The sequence below is a fragment of the Vulpes vulpes genome, chromosome 7, assembly GCF_048418805.1.
Source record: "Vulpes vulpes isolate BD-2025 chromosome 7, VulVul3, whole genome shotgun sequence".
NCBI classification, from domain to species: Eukaryota; Metazoa; Chordata; class Mammalia; order Carnivora; family Canidae; genus Vulpes; species Vulpes vulpes.
In genome coordinates this window covers 91,605,723-91,624,471 of record NC_132786.1, presented here as the reverse complement: position 1 = coordinate 91,624,471, position 18,749 = coordinate 91,605,723, and the positions used below count along the sequence as shown (strand labels likewise).

The 18,749-nt window shown below is 35.1% G+C and overlaps 1 protein-coding gene across 1 annotated transcript in view; it reads left to right on the top strand.

The window, feature by feature from the left end:
• Nucleotides 1-18,749, top strand: part of THSD7A (thrombospondin type 1 domain containing 7A) — a 421,895-nt gene that overhangs the window by 246,439 nt on the left and 156,707 nt on the right. Inside the window, exons 5-6 of the mRNA XM_026003851.2 lie at nucleotides 13,487-13,642; nucleotides 14,905-15,117. Coding sequence (XP_025859636.2) covers nucleotides 13,487-13,642; nucleotides 14,905-15,117 — 369 coding nt within the window. The remainder of the gene's footprint in view (nucleotides 1-13,486; nucleotides 13,643-14,904; nucleotides 15,118-18,749) is intronic.

Genomic DNA, 18,749 nt, shown 5'->3' with positions numbered 1-18,749 from the left:
TTTCCTTCCAAATCACATGTTGAAACCCTAATCCTCAATGTGACATTTTTTGGAGATAGGGCTTTTATTTTTATTTTTTTTTAATTTTTATTTATTTATGGTAGTCACAGAGAGAGAGAGAGAGAGAGAGAGAGAGGCAGAGACACAGGCAGAGGGAGAAGCAGGCTCCATGCACCGGGAGCCCGATGTGGGACTCAATCCCGGGTCTCCAGGATCGCGCCCTGGGCCAAAGGCAGGCGCCAAACCGCTGCGCCACCCAGGGATCCCGGAGATAGGGCTTTTAAAGAAGTAATTAAGGTTAAACAAAGTCATAAGAGTGGGACCTAAAAAAAAAAAAAAAGAGTGGGACCTGACCCAAATAGGACTGATGTCCTTACAAGAAGAGAAAGATACACCAGGGATGTGTGTACACAAAGAAAGAGCCAGGTGAGGGCACAGCAACAAGGTAGTTGTCTGCAATTCTTACCAGATTTCTACTGTGGCAATACTTTGATCTTAGACTTAAAGCCTCCAGAACTGTAAGAATATAAGTTTCTGCTATTTAAGCCACCTAGGTAGTGGTATTTTGTTACGACAGCCCTAGCTGACTAACACACTTGGTCATCAGAATAATATCTATAGCAAGTATGTGGAGTTAGTTGTAGATTTTGTTTGATTAGATATTTTGATTCTTTTTTATTACTCACTTTGAAACAACAGTTGCAGTTGTTTGAAATTCTAACTGCCAAGATTCTCTGCCATTATATTGTGGTAACATCCAAGTGCCAAACTGCTTCTTTTACTTTACACTATGCATTAATGTTATTTTCAAGTTAAGGACATTGTATATGGAAATTTGAGTCAATACTGATGTGTTATTGGAAAATTTCAGGGTAAGTTTTCCATAGACAGTGCTTCAACATGTCCTGTTTTTTTAAAGGGGGAGGGGAACCCAACTCCATATTTGCAGTGTTGCAACAGATGGTACATCCCTGTAGTAGGAGAGTGATGTCCTCATCAAGCTGTTGATACAGTTTGTGAAATTTAAATCTTCATACGATTGGTACTGCTGTGAAGATGGATATTTTGAACAGTCCCACATATTTTTAAAAATTCTTGTCTCGTGTGAATCAGGGTCACTGAGAGAAATTATCTGACATATGTTTGTTTCTATAAATACTTAAAAAGATAACATCATTCTGTTTTATTTGAGTCAAGGCATGAGGATAGTTTTTTCTAGGCAATATGGCATTGTGAACATAGGCACATGGACCTCTCTTTATAAGTCCCTAAAATGACCAGTAGCATATACAAATAGAGTAAAAACTGCATCAATCCTTGAAACAAGAGGTGAGCTCATGTAGAAGCTAGACCCTTAAAGGAGTTTCTATTTGCTAAGATGATACTGATATAAAAATTGAAGGAACGGAGACATCAAAGCAAAAGAACAATGCCTATGACACTGAGTAGAGTTTCTGAAAGAAGCAGGTAGGGATGTTGACAGTGTTCTGCCTTGTACCCCAACCCAGCAGAGTAAAGGCTGGACACAAGAACAAGAATAGGCCCATCACTCAGTGCCCTCCTGACTCTGCTAACAGGTTTCAGACAGCAAACCACTTGTCGTGTGGTGAGTCCTTTACAGCGAAGGTTTTTCTCAGAAGTCTATCCATATCTTTTACAACACAGCTAGTGTTCATGTACTAGCTCCTTCCTCATCGTCAATCTCCTCAACATCCCTAATTGACAAGTTGAAACTAGAATGTACAACTGAGAAGTAAGAAAGAGGAATACTCACTTCTTATTTTAACCTGGACCTAAATATCCTTTATTGGAATATTTGGGGAGAATCTCATCTAAATTTATTAAATGAATCCACTGTAACTTCCACTTGACTAAAACCAAGTATACCTCTTGATTTACCTCTCAAAGAATAAACAAACAAAAAAGTCAAGAGGCCTATGTAAAAGTATCACAATTCCAAATTCAGGGACTACTCTTAATAGCTCAGCTCTGAAGCAGCTTAATGTAAAAAGAAAATTGTTTAATGTTTTATCATCTCAGTCAAATGTTTTGATTTGCAATCTCAACACAAAGAAGAGAGTATCCAAGCAGCAAGCACAAGCAAAGAAGAAGCAAAATGTAAACAAGTAGGATGGCCTGGTGATGAAAATCAAGGCTATCGATTTATGAATTGCACAGAAGTAACGAGTCTGTGGGTACTGACATTAATTATGATGTAGAAAACAAACTCAAAAACTGCTATGTGGGCGTCTGAAACCTATACAGACAGTCCTTGACTTGGGATGGTTCAACCTAGAATTTTTTGACTTTATGGTAGTGTGAAAGTGATATAGATCCAGTAGAAAACATACTTGGAATTTAGAATTTTGATTTTTTTTTTCAGGGCTGGCAATATGTGCTATGATATTTTTTCATGATGGTGGGCAGTAGCAGTAAGCTGCAGCTACTAGTCAGCTACATGATCATGAAGGTCAACAACCAGTATCCCTACAACCATTCTGTACCCAAACAACTATTCCATTTTTCACTTTTAGTATTCAATAAATTACATGAGATATTCAACACTTTATTATCTGTAGGGTAATGTAAATGTTCTGAAAGGCTAAGTAAGCTATGGTGTTTGGTAGGTTACATGTATTAAATGCATTCCTGACTTAATGATATTTTCAACTTACATTGGATTTATTGGGAACATAACACCATACATCAAGGAAGATCTGTGTAGTGCCTTGGGTTAATATAAGAAAAGATTAATCAAAAACAACAGCTCAATCTGCGTTAATCATAGCCAGAAAGGACTGGCATGGAGCTTTGAAGCACATTAAATATTGAGAGCTAATTCTCAACCATTGTTTTAAATATAGTTACAAAATTGATTAAAGATTAAGTATTTATCTTAAAAACAATGCCCTATATTATTAAAAAGAACTTGATGGATTTTATGTCCCCATTTATCAGCCTTTAAAAGATAAAAGAAATTTCTGTGAATAATATGCAAGACCATCTTCAAAAAACTTTAAGCAATCACTGTTACATGTAGAACCTGGTTAATTTTCAGAATAAAGGCTTTCTTTATTAGCTTGACATCAATTCTTGAGAGTAAATTTATATTGCCTCTAGGTGACATGTAAGTGGGTGTTGAGTAAATTATCAATAGAACCTTGGAATTGAAACTACTTTGGTTAAATATACATTAAGTTACTGCCACACATTTGTAATAATTAAGAGAAACAAGCAAAAAAATATCACTGTTGACACTGTCATTGGCCCTGCAGCACCTTTGGCATATGGTTCCTGATACAATGGTAGGGCTTTACACAAAAAAAGACATTTAATATTTCTTTTAACTGACTGAACAACAGAATAACAAAGAAAAGGAAAGTTCTTTGTAACTGATTTTTATTTTTAAGTCTTTGGCTTCTCTTTTGTCAGTTCCTATATGGAATTTAAGATTGAAATCCAATAGAATTTCTTTGTAATGGTGAATTAGCACTCAAATAAGCTTGGTAAAAGAAACAATGCTATTTCAAGAAAAAGGTGGGTTTTCAGGGAAGACAATGGACAATAAAAGCAACATCAGGAGGTTTTGAATGCCTAAAATGCTCAGCTGTTTTGCTAAATGGATGAATGAATTATTCAACTATTGCATTTTTTCAACCTTTGAACCCTAATATATTTTTTGAACGACTGCAGAAAAGGCATATTATTTTACAAATGGGTCTGAAAAATAGACTGAATATGAAGATCTATGACTTAAAATATTTTGAGAATCTGAATGCATATTTCCATGGTGAAAAACAGTTAAAAATACACATGTGGCATATTTTTTGACATTAGAACAAAAATTATTTAGTTTTCGAAAATTTGATGTTAAAAATGGATGAGAATCTCAACTGTTTCTTATTAAAATACTGAGGATTCATTTTCCATATGAATATTCCCACTTCCTTCTGTCACCCCTCACAACAATAACCAAATAGGCTGTTTTAAGAACGTATGTGTTCTAGTTAAGCCACTCTTCATATTATAGACTTCTGGAAGTTGAGATAAGAAATGGGGAAGAGGGGATCCCTGGGTGGCGCAGCGGTTTGGCGCCTGCCTTTGGCCCAGGGCGCGATCCTGGAGACCCGGGATCGAATCCCACATCGGGCTCCCGGTGCATGGAGCCTGCTTCTCCCTCTGCCTGTGTCTCTGCCTCTCTCTCTCTTTCTCTCTGTGACTATCATAAATAAAATAATAATAAAAAAAATTAAAAAAAAAGAAAGAAATGGGGAAGAATATGGCTTCTGCTAATCATCATAACAGTACAGGAGAGTGGCTAAAAGCATCGTCTCTGAAATCTAATGCTAGCGGCTACTAATTAGCTGTGTGATCATAGGCAAGTTACTTAACGTTTCTGTTCCTCAGTTTCCCCATCTTCAAATTCTGCATACGATTGTACCTACGTCAGAAGATTGCTGTAAGGATTAAAAAATTAATTTGGTAAATTCAATAGAAGTATCCGTTCTTATTAGTATAAGTGCAGAACATTTTGTTTTAATAGTAATTTAATTGGACAGCATGTTCTTGATAGAAATTTAGTTTTCATTCCCACCTGACACACAAAAGTCAAAATAATTTTCATTAATGTACTACCAGGGTTGAAATTGTATTACCTTAACAGCGTCATTATATTATTACATTAAGATGACACATACCATATTAGTAATCTCCATTAACTATATTTTTAATTCATTATGATCTATTTCAAATGTATTTGTGTGTGTCTGTATTTATATAGATATGTTACATATTATTGAAACTCCTTCATGGATCCTTCTAAGATCACAGGAGTAGTAGTTAGAAATACACACTGAGGAAGCCAAACTGCCTGGATATAAACCCCAAATCTATAGTTTTCTAACTTAGTGATGTTGGGAAAGTTATTTAATCTCTCCTCTCCATACTTAGTTTCCCCATTTGGGGCATAATTATTGCCTCTCTCCAAATGGGCATGACTGAAATAGCTACCACCATGGGGTTTTGTGAGAATTAAATAAATTAGTATTTGTTAAGTACTTACAATACTGCAACATTGCTTAACACATAGTAAATACCAATAAACAATTTTATGAAATAAATACATCCCACTCTATCCACAAGTGGAATTCCTATTCTAATTTTATGTTTAATATTCTTTGTTTTTCTATTTATGTTGACTTGTCTGTGCTCTTTAACCAAAGACCATCAGGGACACACCTGTATTTGAACAAGTTGGGTTTATTACTAATTGAGCAAGGGAGAACCAATACTATGGGCAGCCATGGCATCTTAGTAAGAGTGTCAGGAAGTACTTAACAGGATCTAGGTTTCAACTAAGTGATTTTTAGGAGAATTTAAACAAGTGGACTTTGCTCTGGATTGAATGCTATAAGAAAGCAAGAATAATTCTATGATAGGATATCTTGATAAATCATATTTGGAAGGAGGAAAGCCTGGAGAGAGGTTAAAGCTATAATCAATATTTTTTTTTTTTTTAAGAAGCAGCGCTCACTCATTGTCTGGGAGAGGGGAATGTTTGATATTGTTTATGGTTCTCATAGTGACCTTGTTTTTACTTAAATAAAGTAGTCTTATTTTTTGTCTTACACCATCATTGTCTAGAATTACCTTATCTTATTTGATGATGTTCTGCAAAATTTTTATGTCCAACAGAACACCATGGCAAAGTTCTGGGTGCCAGGTCAGCTCCTAAAAAAATAAAGGCCTAGTTGAAAGTATCAAGCCAATTCCTAGACAATAGTGGACATTCTCCTCTTTCCCAGACTTATGTATTTATCCCAAAACATGATGATATGGCTTATTTCTTGTAACTTTATATGGATGGTATCATTTAGTATATGTTCTTCCTAAACTTGCTTCCTTCACTCTTTTGATATGTTTGTTATTTTAATCATATTGATGATTGTGCTAGTTCATTTATTTCCACTTCTGTATAGTATTATGTAGTATGGACAAGGATAATTTAATATTCCTTCCCTTTTTGTTGGACACTTGAATTGTTTCTGGATATTGATAATTATAAACAATGTTTCAATGATAACTCTTATCAATATCTATTGAGGTAAATGTCTAATAGCTTTTCCAGGATATATACCTGGTAGTATGCATATCTTCAACTGTAGTTTAGAATTCCAAGTTATTTTCCAAAATGGTTAAAACAAATTAGATTTCTTCCAGCAGTGTTTAACTGTTCTAACTGCTTTACATCTTCTCTAGCACTTGATGTTATCAAACTTTTAAATTTTTGACAAATTAGTGAATATAAAATGTTATTACAGATTTTATTTTTCTATTCAGTCTAATAGTTTTTGGCTTTTACTGGTTAAAAGTTTAGTGTTTTGCAGTCATTTCTTCCATCTTATTTTATTCTCTTTGTTCCACTTTTTCTGTGTCTTGTTTTGTTTTTCCTTTCTTGGCTCCCTTTGAATTTATTGCAATATTTTTATTGTTATTACATAGCTTCCCTAGGTTTGGAAATTATATATATAAAGAGATTATATATATAATATATATAATATATAAGATTATATATATGTGACATATATATGTGTATATATATAATATGGGGGAGGACATAGGGCTAAATCCATATATATATATGTATATATAATATGTCCTCCCATATTATAAATATATATATATATATATAATCTTTATATATATATAAAGAGGTTACTTTAAAATATCAAGGTAAAGACTCAAATAAATGTAGCCTAAAATTAATATATTTACCTTCCTAAGGGCTTTCAACTAGGTCACCTCTGATTACCCTTCATCAGCTAATATGTTATGTAGTGTTGTACTTTATTTTTTTAAAGATTTTTAAAAATTTTATTTATTCATGAGAAACACACAGAGAGGCAGAGACATAGGCAGAGGGAGAAGCAGGCTCCCGGAGGGGAGCCTGATGCAGGACTCGATCTCAGGACCCCAGGATCATGACCTGAGCCAAAGGCAGGTGCTCAACCACTGAGCCACCCAGACATCCCTTGTATTTTAGTTCTATCTTGTGATTTATAACTCCCTTATTAGTTTTCTGTTGCTACCATAACAACTTACCACAAACTTAACACCTTATCTTATAGTTCTGTAGATCACAAGCCTGACATGGGTCTCTCCAGGCCAAAGTTGAGGGCTTAGGAGAGCTGCATTCCTTTCTGGAGGCTGTAGGGGAAGATCTGTTTCCTTGTTCATCTCAGATTGTTGGCAGAATTTAGTTCCTTGCAGTTGGAGTATCAGGATCTCCATTTCCTTCCTGGTTGTCTATCTGAGAACTGTTCATAGCTGCTAGAGGCCCCCCATTTTCCTTGCTTCTCCTCCAACTTCCTTCAAAGTCATCAGTGGCAAATCAGGCACCTCTCTTGCTTTGAATCCTTTCTTTTTCTTCCGCCTCATCTTTCTGACCATCTGGGAAAAGGTATCTGCTTTTCAGGACTCATGTGGTTAGATTGGGCCTGCCTAGATAAATCTGAATGATTTCGACATCTCAGGGTTTAAAACCTGAATCACATCTACATCCTTTTCTCCATTAAGATAATATATTCATGTAGTGCCTGCCTTTGGCACAGATCATGATCCCAGGGTTCTGGGATCCAGCCCTGCATCAGGCTCCCAGCTCATCAGGAAGCCTGCTTCTCCCTTTCTTCCCTGCTCATGCTCTCTCACTATCTCTGTCTCTCTCTCTCTCAAATAAACAAAGTATTTTCTTAAAAAAATAATATATTCACAAATTCGAAAGATTAAGGCATAAAATCTTTGAGGAATCATTATTTTACCTATCACACTCCCCTATTTAATCATTATAATCAAGCTTTACATTCAGCATTTACTTTTACTCACATGTAATATTTTCTTTGACTACCATCCCATCTGGCATTGTAGACCTTATTTCTGTATTCACGTTCCTTTTCAGGAGAAATAAGTCCTTTGGAAATTTCCATATTGATGATCTATTATAGATAAATTTTCATTTCTGTCTGAAAATGCCTGCCTTTGTCCCTGATAATTAAAGAACTCTAGATATGCAATTCTACATCTCCCATCAGGCCATTAAAACTGAAAGTTATATAACCTAGGATCAATAATGCCCCTACAAGAGAGGGCAGCTTTAGGGCTCTAGTACCATATCAAGTTCATGCTGTGGATTTAGAGAATCTTTTGAGGATTTTCCTTTCTTGTAATCCCAGTTGTAAAATTGAAAGGTTTATTTTTAAAAAAGATCTTATTTATTTATTCGTGAGAGACACATGGGGCGGGGGAGGGTGGCTGGGCAGAGACATAGACAGAGAGAGAAGTAGGCTCCATGCAGGGAGCCCAATGTGGGACTCGATCCCAGATCTCCAGGATCATGCCCTGAGTTGAAGGCAGTGCTAAACTGCTGAGCCACCAGGGCTGCCTGAAAGGTTTTACTTTTAAAATAACACATAGGCTCCTGCTTCCAGGAAGATAGAGGACATGTCAGTTTTCCTAATGCTCTTGCTAAATTGAAAAAAATATATATCCTGATAATACATGACAAACAAACCATAAGACAACTCTGAAAGTTGGAGAGAAGAAGGAAGGCAAGCTAGAGATCTTAAGGCCCAAGAAACAAAGCCATAAGTTCCCTTGGTTATCTTTCTGCCTCTCATATCTCAGACTTGGTGTGAAAGAAGCCAGAATCCAGAAACACTGGCAGGTGCAGATTTTTTTAAAAGCCCTAACAAGTGCCTGCTCAGGCAATGTTATAATTTGCTCCTAATGCAATATAAAGATTGAAATCTATTCTGTATCTAGAAAAAAAAAAACAAAAACAAAAACAAAACTAAACTCCTAAAGGAAAAAAGACACAAATTGGTAGAGTGTATTAAAAAATATGACATGTTCTACAAGAAACTCATCTCAGCTATAACAATATACCCAGACTGAAAACAAAAAAAATGGAATACAAGACATCATGAAAATATTATCCAAAGAAAAGCAGGAGTGGTATGTTAATATCAGATAAATCAGACATGAAAGCAAAAAATATAGAAACTGAGAAGAACATTATGTTATCAAAGGAGTCAATCCACCAAGAAGACAAATCCTAAATGTGTATGTACTAAACAATATGTCATAAAATATGTGAATAAAAACTGATAAAAGGAGAAATACACAAATTCACAATTAAAGTCAGAGATGAAAACATTTTACCCCCAACACTTAATAGAACAACTAGGCAGAGAATCAGCAAGGATTTAGAAGAACTGAACAACACCATCTCATTCAACAGAATCTGCTAGGCCTTTATAGAACAGTCCATCCAAAAAGAACAGAATCCATCTTCTTTTCAAGTGTCTATAGAACATATACCAAGATAGACCATATTCTTATTCATAAAACAAACCTCAACAAATTTAAAAGAATTTAAATCATACAGAGCATGTCCTTTGAGCACAATTGGAATCAAATTAGAATTCTGTTACCAAAAGATAACAGTAGAATCTTCAAACACTTAGAGAATAAAGGACACACTTTTATATAATCCATGTGTGAAAAAGGAATTCTCAAGGAAAATCAAAATACTTTGAATGAAAATGAAAATGTATCAAAAATCTGTGTGACATAGCTAAAGCAGTGCTGAGATAGAAGTTCCTAACACTAAATACATCAGGAAAGAAGATAAGACAGAAATCAATATAATCTGAGCTCCCAGTTCAAGAACCAAGGAAAAAGAGAGCAAAAGAAGAAGAAAGCCACAGAAGGAAGGAAATAATAAAAAATAAGAAGACAGGAATCAATGAAATTGAAAACAAAACAATAGAGAAAATCAATGAAACAAAGAGCTGATTCTTTGAACAGAGCATTAAAATTGAAGCTTCTAGCAAGGCTGATAGAGTAAAAAGAGAAAAGACACCAATCACCATCATCAGGGGAATGTCAATTTAACAGGAGGTGTATTACTGTAGACCTTACAGCCAGCCAGCAAAAGAATAACAAAGGAACACCACGACATTTGTACACATAAATTTGACAATGTAGACTAAAAGAAAATAATTGAAAAATCAAAGTGGAAAATCTAAAATATATTATTTTTATCAAGAAAATAGGAAAAGAGGGGGCAAATACAGTAAAACAAAAATGTTTTTGTATTTTTAGGGGCCTCATGTGTTTTTGGCTTGTTTAATTAGGTCCAGAAAAGTTTGGACATTCTTTTATGACCTCATGAAGAATACAAATGATTGTATACCCTTAAAATCATATGCAAACAATGATATGTCACCTTTATTTTCAAGAGATCAACAATAATATTTTTTAAATTAATAGAAGTTCTTTGAAACTTATACTGGATGAATAATTTCTTAAGTGATAAAAATATACAAAATAATTACTGTACCATTCTAAAAAATTCAAATCTCAATATTTGAGAATATGGGATCAGCAGTAAGCACTAAGTTATATAATACAGAACTACAAGAATTATATCTCATAGATTAAACTAGAATCTAGTAAATTCTCCTGAGACTATCCTCTGCTTAATTTATTGAATCACACTGATTCCAAATAATTCCTGGGCAAATATAGAATTGACTTAGTTATTGAGGAGCTCAGCTTGTATCTGTGATTTTACATTAATCAATATATATATTCTACTTACAAAAAAGACTAAAATAAAAATCACCAAAGGAATAGAATCATATACAACAAATATATATATTCAAATATGTATTTATTTATTTATATAAAGACGTCTATAAAATTGAGGTTAATTTTCAATGACTATTATTCAGTATAGACTTGATTAGCTTAGCAGAAGATCTGAAGAGTATTTTGTTTCAGGCAATACTTTCTCAAGCCTTTATTCATCATGTTTTTCTCTTAATAGCTCAAGAAGATTCTAATGACTAATTATTCTGTTTGATTTATTCAAAATACACCAAAAGCTAAAATTAAGCTTATTTTAAAAAATGACCAGGTATAAGAAACAATGTGTTAGCCTGATAAAACCTGTTTTCCCTTCTCAAGTTTTCAACCTTACAATTGCATGGTCAAAGTAGGCTTTGCAAAAAAATAGACTTCCCTTCCTAGTGACATAATTTCCAAATCAATGTAATAACACTAAATTTTAAAGTCACTTTTAGTCTATTGAAGGAAAAAAATAGAGGGTGCCTGGATGGCTCAGTTGGTTAAGCATCTGCCTTTGGCTCAGGTCTGGATCTCGGGGTCCAGGGATCCAGCCCCACATTGGGCTCCCTGCTTGGTAGGGAGTCTGTTTCTCCCTCTACCCCTCACCCCGCTTGTGCTCTCTCTCTCACTCTCTCTCTCAAATAAATAGTATTTTAAAAAAAGAAAAATTGGAACTTTTCAGGTAATTATATACACAGTTGCTAATTTAAATTGCAGTGTGAAAGACTCCACAAGTGAAGAAATTACTTATGTTAATTTGTAGTTATAGGAGTTTTTCTGAATATTGTAGCCTTATATTAGTCAAGATTTGCCAAAGAAACAGATCAATGGGATATATGTATAGATATATGAGGAGATGTATTATAGGAATTGGCTCACAGAATTATGGGAAGATGGTCACTGCTGTAATTCTGGTTTTCCAAAACCAGGAACTCATCTCCAAGAACAGGGGAAGATGGATTCCACAACTCGAAAAAGATTTTACCCTTCGTCCACTTTTTGTTTTCTACCTGTGTTCTCAATGGTTAGGATAATGCCCCACCTGCACTCGTGAGGGCTGTCTTCTTTACTCAATCTACTGATTCCAATGCTAATCTCTTCCAGAACATCCTCACAGATACACCTTAAAACAATTTGGTTTTATCAGTTATGTGGGCATCCCTCAGCCCAGACAAGTTGACACATAAAATTAACCATCACAAGACTCTTAAGCCTGTACAGATATTAATTTTTTTCATTTTATGTGAAATATGTATCATTGACATTGTTATTTTTTATATTTAAAGAAATGAAGCATTTATTTCTGTATTTTCTGTCATTAGTGTGCCAAATGCTTTCACCATTGAAAGCAACAAAATTAATCCTTCTTGGCTGTGACTGATGTTATGATGCACAGTAGCAACAATTCTGATAAACTTAAGTGAAAATGCTCATGATGCTCCATACTAAGTGGAGTAGGAGTACCCATTTATTTTCACTGCAGTGGGAGGTGGGGGAAAGGCGAGGAGTGAAAAAGTTTAAGATATGCACTCCTAGGAGAAAAAAAAATCTGTAGAATGTTTTTCAGAGCTAAAAAACTATTTTAGAAAGAGGAGTTAATAGCCTTCAGGTAGCATTTATGATTGTGTGTGTGTGTGTACATGCAGGAAGTTGAGGGATGCACAATACCTACAGTTTGCCTTAGGGCTTAAACTATAAATAAATATATTTAGTACTTTTATTTAAAAGTTAGGATAATATAGCTTAAAATATCTTAATTTCTCTATGAGCTTCTAAATGTAACCCACGTGATTGCAATTGATAGTTTTTTACATAAAGAGAATGAGAATTATCTAAGACCTCTGTTGTTTCAGTCCACTATTCCACAAGGGTGGGCATTCCAAATTACCAGATAGAAACAGCAACTAGCTTTAATTAAAGGGAATGTCAAAGACATTTACTCCTTAAAATCTTTACAACAATAGCAACTATAGCTTTATATTATATAATATACCGCTAAACTTGGTTTTCTTCTGCTTTCCGTAAAGCTTCAAATATCTTTCTTTCTTAAGTCATTTTTAGCCACTATGGACACATCTTGACATTAAGTGTCAAAGTGTGTCCCATACAAAGTAGCCAAACTTCAAGCATCAAAATAGAAGGGAAGCAAGGACAAGCACTATTTATTCACAGTTCATTGGTCAACATATGAAAAGACATGGACAATTTTGAATTAGTTGCCTTAGCAATTCTAAGATTTGGATCACATATGCAGATAATGTATTCTACAGAAGTTCTGGAAGGTATCTTGTGAGTCACATAGCTGGTGTAGAGAGAGAAACCCCATTGGTGGAATGGGGTCTTCATTATGTCCACTGATTATCCTTTTGTGGACCAAAAGGGAAGGAAGATTGCTCCACCAGAAGCCACCCAGTGGAGACTTTTTCCATATATACCTGTAGGCCCTCTCCCACTGTGTTCAGTCCTCTGAAACAGATTCCATTTATTTAGAATCTAAATATAGAATTTTAGAGATAAAATTGACCTTAAAGATTATTTTACCGATTGAGAAAGTTAGTCTCGACATTATTAACCACTGGGCTAATAAGTGATGAAGCTGGTGATCAAACAATCTCCAAGACTTCTAGTCCAGTTTCCTTGAACTACACTATGCTGCTTTTTTCCCTATCCCTTCTTTTTTTTTTTTCTAGGATGAATGTCTTGGTGGCACTTTCCCTTCTTTATACACACAGAACAATCATATTGTTAACCATAACTATTTAATTCTTAAGGAATCTCTGTATTTTTCTCCAAACAGCCTCAAAACCAGTGGACTTGAAATCATGCACTGGCCCTGTCCCTAATACTACACAGCTGTGCCACATTCCCTGTCCTATTGAATGTGAGGTTTCACCTTGGTCAGCTTGGGGACCTTGTACTTATGAAAACTGTAATGACCAGCAAGGCAAAAAAGGTATGTGCTATTAATATGATGTGCTTAAAACTCCCATCGGTTGAGTCAAACATGAATTATTTTATAATGCTCCTCTGTGCTACTTGTGCTTATTCATCTATGATATTTTCCAGAATGGCCAATGAGTATCGATTGCAAAAGATGAATAAACCTACTCTAATGTTGGTACCAGAATATTAAAACTGAAGTTAATTATCTAAATCTTTGTCCCCTTTTCTGTAAAAAGGATATGATATCTGCTACCAAAGTTTTCTCTAAAGATTCAATGAGATCATAAACATAAAGCACTTAATTCGGTGCCTGATCCATAGCTAGTCCTCAATAAACAGAACTCCTTATTACTGTGAAGGTAAGAAAGGGAAAAAAAAATTTCTATTGCTCTTTTGATGTAAATGATATATCTAAGAGGAGTAGAATAAATGCAGTGGTTTCTTATGAGCACGATGGGGTAATTTTCACATGATCTAGTAATTAAAAACATTTTATTTTCTTTCAAAGACAGTATTCTAGTGATTCTAATATGTTCCCATAACAGTAAACAGACATTAATTTTGCTGGAAATTCTAATATGTTCACATAGCAGTAAGCAGACTTATTAATTTTGGTATACACTGTCCAGAAGGGCAACACTTAGGTACTATTAAAGCACAGAGCATGGCTCTGAACACTCCTCATTAGAGTCCAGATGCTTTATATCATCACTAGTTCCTATTTCCAGGGCATCTAAAATCAACTAAGGCTCAAAGAGACGATTTATCTGGGACCATCCAACTTCTCAGAGGTTTCTTTTCAAATTTAATTATGAGATAGTGTTGAAAAATTCAAGGTAATAGCACTTTGTCTGGTCATGAATATTTCTAAATAGCTTGAGATTTCATTGTTTCTTTGAATATTTTATAACTACAGACTTTCCAAATCAACCAAAATCATTTTCTTGGTGTGTGTGTATATGTGTATGTGTGTCTTTCTCTTTGTCTCTCTGCTTCTGCCTCTCTACCTCTCTCCAGTCCTATGAAGTAGTTAAGAGATATATGACTTTTCTTGCCTTCCCTCCTTGGTCATTCTGTTCATTCAATCATTTATTCATTTAATGAATGATTAATGAGTTCACATTAAGCAAGAGTTTGGGGATATATTAGTGATTAAAGCAGATATGACTTCTACCCTCTACTCATCCAACTTTCCCTCAAGTTTTCATTCAGCCCTCTGAAATGTTCAACCTATGTCAATAACAATAAATATGTCCTTCCCCAATAATTCAGGTTTCAAACTGAGGAAGCGGCGCATTACCAATGAGCCCACTGGAGGCTCCGGGGGCACTGGGAACTGCCCTCACTTACTGGAAGCCATTCCCTGTGAAGAGCCATCCTGCTATGAATGGAAAGCAGTGAGGCTTGGAGACTGTGAACCAGACAATGGAAAAGAGTGTGGCCCAGGCAGTCAAGTTCAGGAGGTTGTATGCATCAACAGTGATGGTGAGTCAGGCAGGTGCATCTACCCTGCTGTTATCAATATCTGTTTAACCCTAGAGAAATGCCATTGCTTATGTTAAAGTCTCATGTCCCTTCATAACGGGCTTTAGTTATAGCCACAGAAATAGTTACTTCTTCCTTTCTTTCTTCTTCCCTTCTTCCTTCTTTCTTTCCCTCCCTCCCTTCTTCCCTTCTCTCTTTCCTTTCTTCTCTTTCTTTCCTTCCTTCTTTCTTTTTCTTTTTTTCTTTACCCCCTTTTTGTCAATCTCTCTCTCTCTCTCTCTCTCACTCTCTCTCTCCCTTTTCAGTGGTGGCAATGAGGAGGTTCTTTGGGAATTCACAGGATATTTTTTTATTTGAAAGCAGGTAACATAGAATAAGAATTAAATCATCATAAAGACAATACAGTATTAAATTGCCATTTAAAAATAGCATAGAGAGGTTAGTCAGTTGAGCATCCAACTCTTGATCTCAGCTTAGGTCTTTTTTTTTTTTTTAATTTTATTTATTTATGATAGGCACACAGTGAGAGAGAGAGAAGCAGAGGCACAGGCAGAGGGAGAAGCAGGCTCCATGCACCGGGAGCCCGATGTGGGATTCGATCCCGGGTCTCCAGGATCACGCCCCGGGCCAAAGGCAGGCGCCAAACCGCTGCGCCACCCAGGGATCCCTCAGCTTAGGTCTTGATCTCAGGGTCATGAGTTTAAGCCCTGTGTTAGACTCCCTGCTGGGCATGGAGCCTACTTAAAAGAAAAAAAAAATAGCATTGAAAAATAATATTTTCTAAGCAACATTTTAATTTGCCATAGATATTTAAATTAAGAAGGATTGTAAGAATTGGTTGACTTGTATTGAGAAGCCTTTATTTCCTGCCCTGATATTTTGTCTTAGGGAATAATTTAAGTTCTAGACTCCCAAGCCACATGACCTATTATGGCCTAGATTCCTGAATCAACCTCTGACTTCTGAGGTCTCCCCTCTAGGAATGTCATAGAGCTACTGAGATGGTGATTTTCCACAAGTTTCCTTTCCTGAACCATAAGAATTACCCCAGACTTTCACAACTCGTTTTTGTTTGATAAAATATCCTGTCTTGTTGTTACCCTGATGTAAGATGTTTACATTTCTTTCCATGAATGCTGTTACTATTTTGGGGAGATCCCCTTACTCTTCAGTAATCTCTGAGTCACACTTAGGAAACATAGAACTCCTCAAGACATAGTTTAAAACCTTTGACTAAGAGCATCTCTAAGGATCTTTTCAACTCTCAAATGCTATGACTTTGCACATCAGAGCAGCATGAGCACCAAGCCCCAGGGTCCCATGATTTGACAGTTTATGCTGTTTACAGCATATGCAGAAACATTCTGGTGCCCCCTCAGGGGCAGTGGAACATCTGGTAACCGTCATAATTCCTTCCATCCTATTTTCTTCCAGCAAGCAGAATTGTTTTCTCCTGTGACTCAGTCACTGTTCAGTAGAGAAAGATACTCTCTGGGATAAGACACTGACAGACACTGCTAGTACTGAGAAATTAGCCTTTCGACTTTGAAACATACAGTGTTGTCTTTGTACAGGGACCAACATCATCATGCAGGGCAGCATTAGGTAAAATCCAAACCAGCACTTGAGGTTGAAAAGTGAAAAGGGGGATTATTGTTCCAGATATTTTGTGGTGAATTTAATGTATTCTGGGTTTTTTTTCTAGATTTTTCTGCTTTTCATAGATATAATTACCTATGATACAGCCTCTCTTTAGCTTTTACCCAGTTCTACACTAAAGGGAAAGAAAAGAAGGAGATTGACATCTAATGGGGAAAAGAAGCAAAAGAATTACATTCCATTGCATTTATACATCTACATCAAATCTTTATTTGGATTAGATGGCAGTCTATATTATTTTCTTTCTAAGTTGCTCTGAAAATAATGACTCATATTTATTTCAGCATCGCTAACTCCCTTGCTGATACTTTTTATTATTTTTTTCCTAAATTCAAATAATTTATCCTTCTATAGACCTTGGAAGGAACTGGGATCCCACACATTGTATAAGGTGTATTTGAGTGAACTAAGGTGAATAAAAAACAGTAAGATGAAAAGTTCATTGTGCATGGAACTTCTCCCTAAATATTGTTAAATGAAAAATCAAATCTTACTTATTGCAATCATCTTCCTGGATGTTTGTATAAATCCAGTATATTTTAAATATATCAGAGAAGCTGGCTATCTTAAAAATATCAATGGTTAATTTTTATTTTGTCACGTAAAAAATATTTTGTAACACAAGTAATCACCCCCTAAATTATCTTATGGAACTTTAAAACACTCAAAAGCAGGCAGGAGAATGAGTTATGTATGTCTAGTTATCTTAAAAAGTAATATATATTATAACTGAAAAAGCACATTGGTAACTCACAGTATATATAAGCTGGTTTCACTTTGCCTATCTCCCAGAAAGAATGAATTAAGGAAAAGAAGTGTGTTATTCACTCATTAAAAACAATGATTGTAGTGATTTACTTCCTGACATGGAAAAAGATGAAATACATATGCTATTAATATACTATTAATTAATATAAATTAATATACTATTGATTTGAAAAAGGGCTGTGAAACATTATGCACAATATTGATGATTTCATGTTTATAAGAGAAAGTTTATATTAGCATGTGTAACGTATGTAGTACATTACCTAGCAAAAGGTCTGAAAGGCATTTATATTGTCAAAATACAATGTGGAATTATAAAAAAAAAGTGTTATTGATATTCAATTTGTTATTATTGTCCTTGATCAAGATATGTCTTTCATCATTAAATTTTACTTCCTGACATGAATTTGTTGTGGTGCAATTTCATATTTTAATGGAGGGGTATAAAATCAGGAAAATTCTTTGTTATTGTAAATCCTAGAATTTTATATAGCTGAAACCTAATTGTGCTGATAGAATAGAGCAAAAGCTGGAGACTTGTAAATACTACTCCAGTATTATCATGTGGTCACCTGGTAAGTGTTTAGCAGCTGCACCAAATGTTGTTTTGTAATTAAATCGAACCCAGGGAATTAAAGTTGATTAGTTGTACAGACTCTACCCCTAGGCCTGGCTGCAGCTATAGATTTTGTTTTATAATTAAGTTAAAGCTCAACTAGGGAAATGAAAAATTAGAGACTGTGAATGTTAGCAAATAATAAAAAGGCTTTTTTTTTCTCCCACATTCCTCACAAATTTCACAACTTTGTTAATGACCTCAAAGCATTTAAAGTCTCTTTCTCTCTTTTTTCCCTTCAATGTATCCTTTGCCCAGGCTTCCAAAGATCATTAGGATTTGCTGCTGATTATTGTTCATTTTTCTAGTTGTCTTCCAAGAAGCAGGATTGGGGAAGAGTTTTGGGAACATTCAGGGAAGAATGTTATATAGATTCTCTGACAGAGGGTATAAACAGAAATGTGAAATGAAAAAGAACTCAGAAGACAATTAGACTCTACGGAAAGAGAGAAACACTTGATGTATAGCAGAAAAAAATATCACTCATAATTTAAAAATTATCAGGGAAGAATTTCCTGATCTCTGAGCACAAATACAGGAACTATTCCAAAGTTCTGGTGATGACATTTGGGGTCGGGAGCGGGGAGAG